At 37.7% G+C, this 12016-nt stretch overlaps 1 protein-coding gene across 1 annotated transcript; it reads left to right on the plus strand.

Moving 5' to 3' along the window:
- The first annotated feature begins 51 nt into the window (after window positions 1-51).
- LOC139143875 (uncharacterized) lies at window positions 52-8070 on the plus strand. Its single transcript, XM_070714463.1, has 5 exons — window positions 52-3115; window positions 3620-3781; window positions 6623-6672; window positions 7426-7495; window positions 7714-8070. The coding sequence occupies exons 1-5, from the start codon at window positions 52-54 to the stop codon at window positions 7896-7898; spliced, it is 3531 nt and encodes a 1176-aa protein (XP_070570564.1). The 3' UTR covers window positions 7899-8070.
- Window positions 8071-12016: the final 3946 nt, after the last annotated feature.

Consider the following 12016-nt stretch of genomic DNA (forward strand, 5'->3'; position numbering starts at 1 on the left):
GTCAGAGGGCTGGTCGTGTTACCTGTCTATTCAAGGGTCGGCGATTATATCATGATAAAACAAGTCGGGCACGAGCTTGCTTTGTCACTGGAGAGGTTTGCCTTCATCTTTCGTTTTGTGGCCCGTATTCAAATTCTCGGGCTGATAAGTTCAGAGGCCAATCTTTTCATCAATCAGGAATTCGTCTTCTTTGAAGTGGAGGGGAATATTTGGGATATATGTTATGCAGTTATTAGTGCACGGGTAAGTGTAATGGTCCCTTGGCAAGATCAAATGTGGATGATTGCCGGTGAATTTGGTTTTGGAACGCGATCATTTCCTTTGGCAATGAGTGAAGCATTGACACGGGCAGCTGAAAATTTTGGGCAAACGGCAAATGACAGGTTGACGATGGCCCAGGATTCCCTTGATACTGCTATTGCAAAACTCGAAGATGGTAAGTCTTGGCTGGATAAAAGGAAGGCAGACGTTGACAAGGCTAATATCTGGTTTGATTCTGCAGTGAATGCCCTAAGGCAGGTCGAAGATTCATTGGATTCAATGCGAGACAAGGTTAAGGAAGCAAAAGACTGGCTGAGGGAAAAACAACGCGATATTGATAAACTTTGCAAAATAAGAACTTGTAAGAAACTTTGTGTTCCTGGCGTAAAATGGGAAACATGTACTAAAAGCGGCTGGGGTTTTACAATACATTACCCATGTTTGAGATCCACAAGTTGCATGTTCGAAATTCCTGATGTCATTTGCATTGGTGCCAATGTAATATGTGCGGCTATCCGAGCTCTAGCATTCGTGGTTCTAAAGATAGCGGAAGCAGCTGTTGGGGTAGCATTGCTAGCATTCGATGCGACGAAACTTCTCGTCCAGGCTGCTCAAATAGTAGTTGACAAATCACGAGTTGTACTCGAAATCGCAAAAGTTGGTTTCGATTTGGCTAAGGTTGCATTAACAGTAGCACAAGAAACATTAAGGGGTGCACAACAAGCCTTGGAAACTGTTAAAATTCTAGTTGCCGCAGGAATCGAAGTGTTTAAATTTATTGTGCGTTATGGTTTAGGTGCGATTGTTGATATCAAACGCTCTTGGTTTGAAATTGAGGTGTCGACATTCAACATATTTGTATTTGACGTTGGCATAGAAGTTGAATTGTTCCGGCTAGGGATGAGAGATTTATCGGTAACGATAAATTTTAAAAACTTTCTTGAGAGCGTATGGAACGCAGCAGTTGCCATTATAAAGACCATCGCCGAATTCCTATTGCCGTTTCGCAAGAGGCGTTCCATAGAAAGTGGGTTTGGTGATATCAGTAATAGTTACAATCAAAGTAATTTCAACAACGACACATTACATGTAAAGGTACCTTTCAATGACGTGTTTAAAAATGGAACTGAAACCGTTGTTACCGAGGACAAAGAAACGGAACTGAGGATAACGATGTTTGAAGAGAAATGTATCATATTTGAAGAATTGGCAGATTACCTTACAGAAGCAATGACAGTCCTTTACGACATTGCTTTCGATTCAAATGATGGAATGGGAAATGCTTCAGATGTTCTTAATGGCATCGATGATATGATACAAAACATTACGAATATTGAGAAAAATAACACCGGTATCAACGTGACAGAAGCATACTTCAATTACAATTTAACAGAAGAGGAAATTGAACTGGCAATCACGGATGTGAACATCACAGAAAACCCGGTTGTGAATGAGTCTGTCAATGCCCTCGTCACAGTGAAGGACACCACATTGGCGGAGATCAGTTCTGCATCTGACTATCACATCTTAGCTCCATGGAAACAGATGATGATGAATTACACAGCACAGGTGTTTACGGAAGACGAATGTGCCTCCTTCGAAGATTGCCTTTTCTATACATTTGATCAAATGTACGATCTGTACGAAAATGTTGATTTACCAAACGCCACAACAATGAGATCCTTGATAATTGATGCAAAGCAGCAATTTTTTGCAGTTTTGAGGAATGATAGTCTTCGAATAGCAGACGCTGAAGCAGTGGCAGCTGGGATCTTAGACCTTCTTCAGGAATCCAGAGAATTAAAAATCTTCTGCGCGACTCCACCAACAATCATACAGCAGCCATCCAGTGTGACGACCTTAGAAGGTAGCAACATAACTTTGTTTTGTACAGCAGAAGCTGATCCTATGGCTTCATACACATGGTATAAAGATGGTCGAATCATTTCTTCAGCCGTTTTGGTAGGACAACTCCATCTCATTACTGTTTCCGACTCTTCAAGAGGTTGGTATTTTTGTCAAGCGGGAAACCATGTTGTTAATATAACATCTGTAGAGGTTTATGTGGATGTTCACAAGGTGCCTGTAATAACAGCGGTTTCAGAATATAAAGTGGTACTGGAAGGTGAGGAACCACCAATTGTTTTGTCTTGCAATAGTACAGGCTGGCCTCTTCCATCCATTCGATGGTTTTTCGCATCCGCACAGTCAACATACATGCCTCTTGATGTTAAAGCTGATTTTTTACTCCTTGAGAAGCCTCGTCTTAGCCAAACAGGCTCGTACACCTGTGAAGCTTCAAACGTTGCTGGCAAGGATACATCGAAGGAATTCAAAATAACGGTTGTGGGGACATCGTTTGCTGTTCCTGTATTGACAGCGTCATTCGAATTTTATGACAGCGTGCTTTATGAAGACCATGTCTCGACTTGTGGCACAAGTACCATGGAGGGTAGTCTACCACTCCACGACCTGCAAGATGCAATCGGTAACAGGCTTCAAAATATTCTCGGAATTGATGCAGAGAGGGTTGTTGATTTGGCAGTACGAAGAACTGGACAGGGAGTTGAAATCAATGGCGAAGTTCGATTCAGTGTTTTAGCCGGTAACATGCCACCTATCACTTCTACTGTTGACAGTCCTTACGAGCAACTTGAGTCTATGCATGGAACTGCCCGGAAAGAGCTATCGGTACTTGGCAATATTCTACAAGAAGCATCATTTCAAGAACAAGTGATGTTTGAAAAAGATGGGTGCAGAGCAAGTTTAAAGAGTGGGACTATGGCATGGAGCAATCTTGCAGCTAGATGCCCCGCTGGTTATCATGGTCATGACACAAAGATATTCCTATGTGGTAAGGCTCTTTATCGGAAATTTATTTGGTTGCAGCAAATTTTTACACATCGAGATGCCAGATACTTTTCAACCAATTGAATGTTAATACCCCTATTGAGTTTTGGGGTGCAGGTTGTTACGTGATCCGATGAACAAATGTACGTCCTTTGCTTATTTAAAATAAAGGTCACTTTAATCTTCACTTTACTGCTTGAGAAATGCTTTATGTTTGGTGGTAATATAATGAAGATATTATTGAATAAAGTAACTGTAGCAGGTTAAGAAAGGAAGATAAATTCTACATCACTAGCTGAAACTGGTTACTGGTAGGATCTCAAGCACTATCATATAGTGTTGAGCATATTTCATATTTGCCGAACTAAACAAACACAAAGTTAGAAAAGTACAGCTCAACCAGGCGAAATTGTCATTTTACATCTTAAGTGAATATTCTTGCATCAGTATCTGTTCTTGTCATGTTCTCTTCTCATGGATAACCTCTTCTCTTGATTGTTACGAATAGTCTGTTGTGCCCCAGGACAGTACAGAGCCGATGCAGTCAATTCTTCCTTTTGTCTACCTTGCCCGTTTGGTACCTATCAACACAGTATGTGCAGTTCCTCTTGTATTCCATGCCCCGACGGTCTCACAACAAACGTAGAAGGATCAGCAGATGTCGACAAATGTGAGTGACTTGTTTGATTTGTTTCATTTAGGGCATGATCCTAGATTACTTTAATAGTATTCTTTCATTTGGGATATTAGGGTAGTTTCACGTGTTAGACTTGTAGTGTTTGAGCTGAAAGACTATTAAATATTAAAAAGACATTTACAAGCAGTTTTACTTTTTGAGGTTTACTGCATTGAAGTGTATCTCATTGTTTGCTTTCTCTTGAAGTTGAAATTGCTATTGGCACACTTGGCTTCAAAGATGTATTAAATGATTCAGGTTGAAGTGTTGTTAGTTTCTTAAAACTAAGGTTTTTAAAAATTTCACCTGCAGCTTAAAATTCTGAAGAGTTCATATGCAGAGATTGACCCAACTGAAGTACCAATGAGTTAATGATCATGTAGAAGATAATAAATACTTCTACTATAGAAGCAATAAGTAACATTTCATCAATATTTTCCGGTAGATTTTACTTTGAACAAAAAATAGTTTTGCCATTTATCTTGAACTTTGTACCATAATACCATTTTGCACTATAGTATTTTTCAAAGTTTCAAGAAGATTAACTATGGAATTTTAAAAACGATTTCGATTGGATAGATGGCTAACTCAGTAAGGCCGAGTCGTGCGTGGTTACCGCTCTTGTTGCCTTGTAATACAGTAACCGTTGACAGCCCACTGCTTCCACATCTGTGGTGTTATATGTGTCGTGAAATGCCTCACCATGGTACTCAGCCCAATGATACCTTATGTTGGGTACATGACATTCTTTCAGTGTTCTCCAAGCAGTACACTCATAACGATTATCAGTACCCATGGATAGCGCAGGGCCAGCCAATTCCATAGATTTGCATGTTGAAATGCATCCTTCTAATATTGTTATTTTCTTGAAACTTTACCTAAAACTTGAAATGCAAAATCATTTTGAAAATAAAATTCAAAAATGGTGCCACCGTGAAAGATAAAATGGCAAGATTATTCCTTTCTGTACAAAAGGACCTCTGACATAATGCTAACCCAACATTGCGCTCTTGGTAATATATCATTATTTACCTTCACTGAGTGGTCAGCAACACAATTTTATCCTCACACTATGTTAAAGTCACTTATGAAGGATTTTTTAGAATTATACACTGCAGGAAATACAATACTTCAGTCGTAATTACCTCCTTACATTGCTTGAGGGCTGAAACTTTCTTAAAGCAGTGTGAACTGCATAAAATCAAGGAGATTGGTATTTTTCTATAAGTATTCCTCAAAAAGTAAGCTTCTTTTTTTTCTCATTTTCCTCTTCTACTCACTCTATCCTACTCAACATTTATGAAAATTGTAAGAATGAAAATATTCGGTATACGTTTTTGGATGTGTTTTGTCAAAATATTATGAAAAAAGCCTCGTTGTAGTTTACAAATCATTGACTAATAGTGCTTCAGGAAAGCCAATTCAAAGCATGATATAGTAACCAGCATTTTTCTTTTTATCATTGGGGTAAGAATAAATCGGAGAACAACGAATTCAAAAATCGGATTCCCTAAAACGTTTGCGGTGTGCATTTGGCTGAATCTATCAAAATAAATAAATAAATAAATAAATATATAAATAAATAAATAAATAAATAAATAAATAAATAAATAAATAAGATAGCAAAAAGAAGCCGGTTTATAGTAAAAACTATGTTGGATCCGGTGCTTTTGGACCCCTTGACTCAAAATATAGGACATTAACCTCCTTTTCTTTTCGTTATAAATATATAAATAAATAAATAAATAAATAAATAAATAAATAAATAAATAAAAAATAAATAAAAGATAGTAAAAAGAAGCCGGTTTATAGTAAAAACCATGTTGGATCCGGTGCTTTTGGACCCCTTGACTCAAAATATAGGACATCAACCTCCTTTTCTTTTCGTTGATATAATTACATAGAGCGCAAATTAATAATGCAGCAGTAAGGAAAATGACATTAAACTCTGGCACTGTAACTGTTGGAATCATCAGAGAATGAGAAAAACCATGTTTATATTTTTAAAAAGTGCTTGGTAAGGGTACTGAGGACTACCCCTAACTCAAAAGTAGGGCGGGAAACCCCTTTTCCTTTTTCCTTCTGTTGTAATAATTAATCAGAGCACACTATACACAAAAATTTAGAAACTGACAATATTTTTAATTTGAGTCAAGGGAGCACAACTATTTCTCACATCCTTAGTACGCTGCCAGTGTAGGAACACCAGTGTTGCATCGATTTGTTCTCGTACTCTGTATTGTAACACGAGCGAAACGTGTTTTCGTTTGACGAATGCTAATTGTTTTTTTGCTCTCTCCGCGCCCAATCCGCGTGTATTATTTGACGAACTGGCGGTCGCATAGTATAAAACCAGAACTATAACGTGAGCAGACGGCGCGTTTCAAAATGAATTGGGTTGTGCACTCCCCGTCAGTGACAATATTATGCTGTAAGAGCAGTGAGAAGAAAACTTTTAGCAGTATAACTATATTTCGTGTAGCATAATATATGAGTGGATGTGCACTATAGTTTTCAAAGAATAATGATTGAAGGATAAGTTTTCAAAGGGGAATGATTAAAATAAAAAGTTATTAATAACAATGGTGTTTTCTAAAGGTAAAATACTATAACTGCAATTTTCTCAAGTATTGAAGGGACGCGAGAAAAATTACCCCACACCCCAACGGGCTGAGATGGGATGTCCTACCCTCGTTTGGGAACTTCTCTCTCACACTCGCCGTAGTGTGAAACAGAAATACACAGAAACGTGTGACACATTCCATCTTAGTCCATCGGGGTGTGGGTTTCTATTGGTCACGGTAAAACGATTATGCCTTGCCATATATTTGACAGGTAATGTTCCTGTTCTCAAGCCAACCCCGACTAATATCACAGAATCCCAGGTAAGTAAATCGTACTGAACTTCAGTCAAACGTTTGTTATCCCTGCATTTTATTACTGCAAAACGGATGATGTCATTGATCTTATGCCGTCTCTGTGTTTCTACATGCCAGTATATCGTAAGGCAATCATATGTATGTATGTATGTATGTATGTATGTATGTATGTATGTATGTATGTATGTATGTATGTATGTATGTATGTATGTATGTATGTATGTATGTAGGTATGTAGGTATGTATGCACGTACATACGTATGTATATACATGTATACATTTTTGTTTACATGTTTGTACTAATGCACACTTATGTATCTATGCCAGAATGTATGCATGCTACATTAAAAAATCTCAAGAAATACGAATTTTACTGCTTTTGTTCATTGTCTATTATATAAGGTAAATGATGGTCTTTTTCTTGACAGCATTTTGCAGTCTTATTGCCGTCTAACTTTAGTATGAATGTTTAATCACAAACAACTCACTTTACTGTCCGAGAATAATCATTCACATTTTAAAGTCGAAAGGAGATTTGACATCGATGTTCTCATTTTAACAAAAATATTTTATCGGAAATAATTATGGCTTTTGCGATTGTTATCAAGAATAATTGTACACATATGTACATCACAAATGCACTCATCAAATTGAAACTGAGTTCATCGATGCCATTTTCTCTGACTTTTATTTTGCCACTCCATGCCGTTCTGAAATGTAGTTTGGCATAGACTAATGTATTTGAAACCTTCCTTTCAGACCAAACAGACCATGGAAGGCCATGCCACGGAAATAAGTGTTGGCTGTGCAATGCTTGCATTGTTAATCGGTAAGTATAGCTTATTGCCAGAATTGTTAGTGTCGAAGACTCCAAAACAGTTGACATCCACAGGTTTCAATGAATATCGAGAATGATCTACCAGCCATTTCGCCTAAATGTGTGCAAACTGCTACTATAAAAGTATCTTATTTTCAAACCAACTATACGAAAAGATATAGATCAGAAAGTTCCATAGAAGATAAGCGTGGTTATATTTTTCTTCTCAGGATGTTCGATCATCGTTATCATCATCTTTATAAGAAGACGTCGTCGAACAAAAAAATGGAGTACAACTGATGATGTCAATCATTCATCCAATGAACCAGACCAAACTGCTAATGAACTCGCAGTATTGCATTGTAATCCGTTACAACCAGCGGCTGAGTTCGATAATCCGGTTGTTCCTCATTAGGTTTCCGGGGTGTCGTTTTTGTTACAGTCATGAGTATAAATTGACTATGTTTGTCTTACCGCAATGCTCGAGCGAGCTTTTTTCTACTCTCTCATTGGATCCGTTGTGTTCTTGTAGAAAGTTTCATTGACTTGATCACATCACAACAGCCTTTTAAAAATATAACCTAGAGGTACATATATTAAAATCATAAGCTCGTTTTTTTTCGAGTTTTCGAAGGGACAGTACACGCTATACGCATTTATGTGATCAGAGACCCCGGGAACGAGAAACATAACTCAAATGTTTACGTTTTACAGGTGAAGGAATGCCCAATGCTTTATTTACCGGTATAGCGAGAACCTTTTTCATATTACCAATATTCTACTGTGTATCTCGAGCGTTAGTTTTATTTTGAGTCTTATCGAAAACTATGGAAATTGTTATACAAGTTGTATCATCATCTTTTCCAATTGAACATATAAACCTCCTTTTCACTCGGCAGTAAGTACAAAGGATGGTGACAATTATGCTTAACAATGTCAGTGTTCTTTAAAGACACACACAAACAGACAGACACTCAGAGAAATATATACTATCGGTATACTTTACAAATATACAATTTTCGTATAATTTACACACACACACACACACACACACACATATATATACCATTTATATTTTACTTTACTGTCCTTATACAAACATTTAGACGGTTTCAGAGTTTTTATTTCAGTAATAGATGATAGTCAAAAGGTTTCGTACAATATAGTGTGAGGAAGCTTTTAGGTTTCATGTCAATTATTTTACTTAGTGTTGCAATTTTTGAGTATTTTCATCTTTTTCCTGTTGATTTTTTTCTCCAAACATAGTATCCGGATCGAGTCATCATATATCAAATGTAAGCCGTCTCCTGCTAGTACCTGAAAGTTTTCTTTTCCAAGCATTACAATATTGGATTTTATGTAGGTATTGTGGCAATGAATCATTTAATAGTAATCCTAAGACTGAGATAGACATGTTGTGTATTTTCTCGCAAAATGTGTACGTGTACATTAGATTTGTCGAATGTGCCATTCCGTTGACTTACATGAATCAGTTCTTATCAATTATTCTTGCATTCTGATTCACTGTTTTCGTCATGAATCTCCAACCGTTATGTTGTCTGTAAACATTGCTATCGTTTTTCAATTCAGCATAAGTGTTTAAGATTTTTTAAATATTTTATCACATCGTCAAAGAAGCTTATTGAAGTGTAGCTCTTCAGTAACTTTTGATTGTCACACGATGGTCTGTCACGTGATAGAGCAGTGCATATTGAAACAAACGCAGTGCATTAACATATCTGCAATGTGCCTCAGAACCAAAAATGAAAAAAAAAACTACATTAATGTCTTAATCACACGACGTAAGCCGGAATGAAAGGGAACAAAGGATAAATCGTCACTCACTGATATGATATCACGTGGTTCATTGTCATATTTTCCCACAGTACTTTCATTGTGTCCCATACATTCCAGACATTTGAACTAAACTGTATGAATCAAGGAAACTACATACGCTCTTCGGAGCATTAGACTTGATAAATTGTATTTTTTATCTCTTTTTATAAACAGAGACAGTCATGAGAAATATAAAGCGAGAATTATAACCTGGATGGAATAGGTGTGAATACGTTTGTTTTGCTCCATGTGTGAACACATAGGACATATCTTTTCAGATGCCTATGTCTTAGTGTGTGTGTACATAGTTCCTCCAGTATTGATTATCTTATTTAGGTAAAGTCAAGATATAGACATCAGAAATTGCTAACTCCTTAACGTAATTCAAATTTCGAAGCACGATTTTGCAATAATGAAGTTATCACAGCCGGTTTCAATTCACACTTTGCTCACTGACGAGTGGACTTTAAAATTTGTTCGAGCAGAGACCGCAATACACAGCGCCTCCACAGGTCATTCCTGCAACCTCCTGCGCCCTTTTGTTTGAATATGAAACTGATTGAGGTTTCAGCCTCTTGGCCTGGGGCAAGGGTGTGATAAGATAAGAAAAAATGGTCCGCGTTCATGGATTATTTGAGTCTTTCACCTCTCAGCCACATATCAATCAAGTTCTATTCAAGTTCTATTTTCGAAACACCTGACATCACTTATTGGTCTTTTGGCCAGAGGTCCATATATCTTCTTTCATGATTTGACTTTGTTTGTGTACTGTCTATTTACTGTCTGTTCTGTGCTGTTTTGTGTCTATGTTTACAACTATTGTCTTACAAATTTTGACCTAGTGTTATTGGATTATGGATTGGTATGATTGCGATTATTCTAGATCAAATGTTAATGTGTCAACTTGACCAAGGCCCGGTTTACAAACAAGATTTGGACCCGGTCGCAACTTTGCGTCGATTTTGAACGAACACAGACCCAACACCAACTCGGACGGCCCACTGACAGGGCTGACAAAGCGCCTTTCTGAAATCAGGTCCGAATCAGAAATGGCCTTAACTCTGAAAAAGCGAGCATAGTTTTCATCTCACAATGTTCCAGTGGAACTCTGACATGGAATTTTAATGTTTCAGTTTCATTTCTTGTGCTTGCCTTGACTCATCGTCATTAAGTAGGGCGGGTGGAAATTTTGATTACCGTAATGCAGAATTATATCTTGCGACCAATTACAATTCGGCGTTACTGCAGTCACAGTGTCAATGGTCATACTGATTTCGTGACCCTCCGCAAAATGCGTTAGTGGCTTCAATTGATTATTAATCCTTCGAAAGGTGAATCAAGAGGACGAGGCTTTTCAAATCTGTAGAGAGGGTGATGGATCAAAAATCTCTGCAATTTTTGCGCACAGAACTTACAAAGTCTTTGTCACATGTACGTTGGTGGAACTTTGTCGGAAATCCAAAGCTAAGAGAAAGGTATTGAAGGTAAACAACGATAAAAAGGAGAAGCAAATAAAACGGCTCACAATAACACGCAAACGGGTCCGGAGTTTTTCCTCCTCAGGTAACTTATTTCGTTCGTTTGTACTCCTCTACTTTCTGTTTGAATTTTCTCCCGCGAAAACTGTCACACGTCTACTCAATTGTTCGTGGCACATTGGCGACGACATGCAAAGTTGCGGAATCGGCAGGATTTTAAAATCTGAAAGTTTTACAGGTAATTTTGTTTACAGCCTATGCGGACTACATTTGACAACGTTAGAGATTTATCGAGCTAACTCATACAATGGCTTCCATATTTAATTTCAAAACCCACTATAAATATGTCAAAATTAGTTTTTTTATAATGAAAAAAATTGCGATTTCAGTGATTCACGTCTTATTCTTGATTTTGAAAGACGATTGTCAAAGGAAGAAAATTGTGGATAACTTATGTTTTAACCTTGTCAGGATGAGCGCACTGCATAAAAACAATTAATTTGATATTAAAAAGAGATTCCTTGGTATTCTTCTCAAAACCCCCTTCCCCTGTGAACGTAGTCGGTTTGTAGCAATGCCAAGCACAGTTTCTTATTCTGTGTTCCCACAGACATTACATAGTTTCCTTACAAGAGGAAATCAAAATAGGTTGAAGTAGGTACCGTGCCCAGTCTAATTAAAATCTAATGTAGATATGGAGCCGTTTCCACCCTTGCCCGCTCTCTGCAGTTCTCGTTTGGTGATAGTCGACTGCCTCACAACAAATATATACATATCAGTTAACGAGAACAGCACAGAACACGCAAAAGTGGATTCTATCTAATCAGATTGGCACCATGCCTATTATGTAGGACATTGCATAACAAAGTTGACGCACTTCCTGCACTGTCAGTGAACAATACAGGTTTTAACATCGTGGTACTCGGGCTTTCCCTTTTGTAACACATGCCCTCGAGAAATAGGTTCTTTTACGTAACCACAGACCCATGAGAAAAACGAGGAGTGTGATGTAACAGATGCGTATGTTATCAACAACACGCCTTCGCTAGCGCTTTAGGACATATGAAATGGAGGATGCGTCACAAGCGTGTCGAAACACTTTCGACAATCTTCTCGTTTATAGCTTGTTTAAACGAGTTTCATTGACTGTAAATTTTGATGGTTCCTAGACTTTTTTGCTGTGACTGTAAGGGGCTCTGAAATATACTTTTCTCGTCTG

This window comes from Ptychodera flava, chromosome 11 (assembly GCF_041260155.1).
Source record: "Ptychodera flava strain L36383 chromosome 11, AS_Pfla_20210202, whole genome shotgun sequence".
Classification (NCBI taxonomy): Eukaryota; Metazoa; Hemichordata; class Enteropneusta; family Ptychoderidae; genus Ptychodera; species Ptychodera flava.

Bases quoted from the DNA above. Each gene is read 5' to 3' on its own strand.
- LOC139143875 (XM_070714463.1), top strand. From the start codon at position 52: ATGATAAAACAAGTCGGGCACGAGCTTGCTTTGTCACTGGAGAGGTTT. The intron at 3,116-3,619 runs GTAAGGCTCTTT...TGTTACGAATAG, and splicing joins CACAAAGATATTCCTATGTG to TCTGTTGTGCCCCAGGACAG. The intron at 3,782-6,622 runs GTGAGTGACTTG...TATATTTGACAG, and splicing joins ATCAGCAGATGTCGACAAAT to GTAATGTTCCTGTTCTCAAG.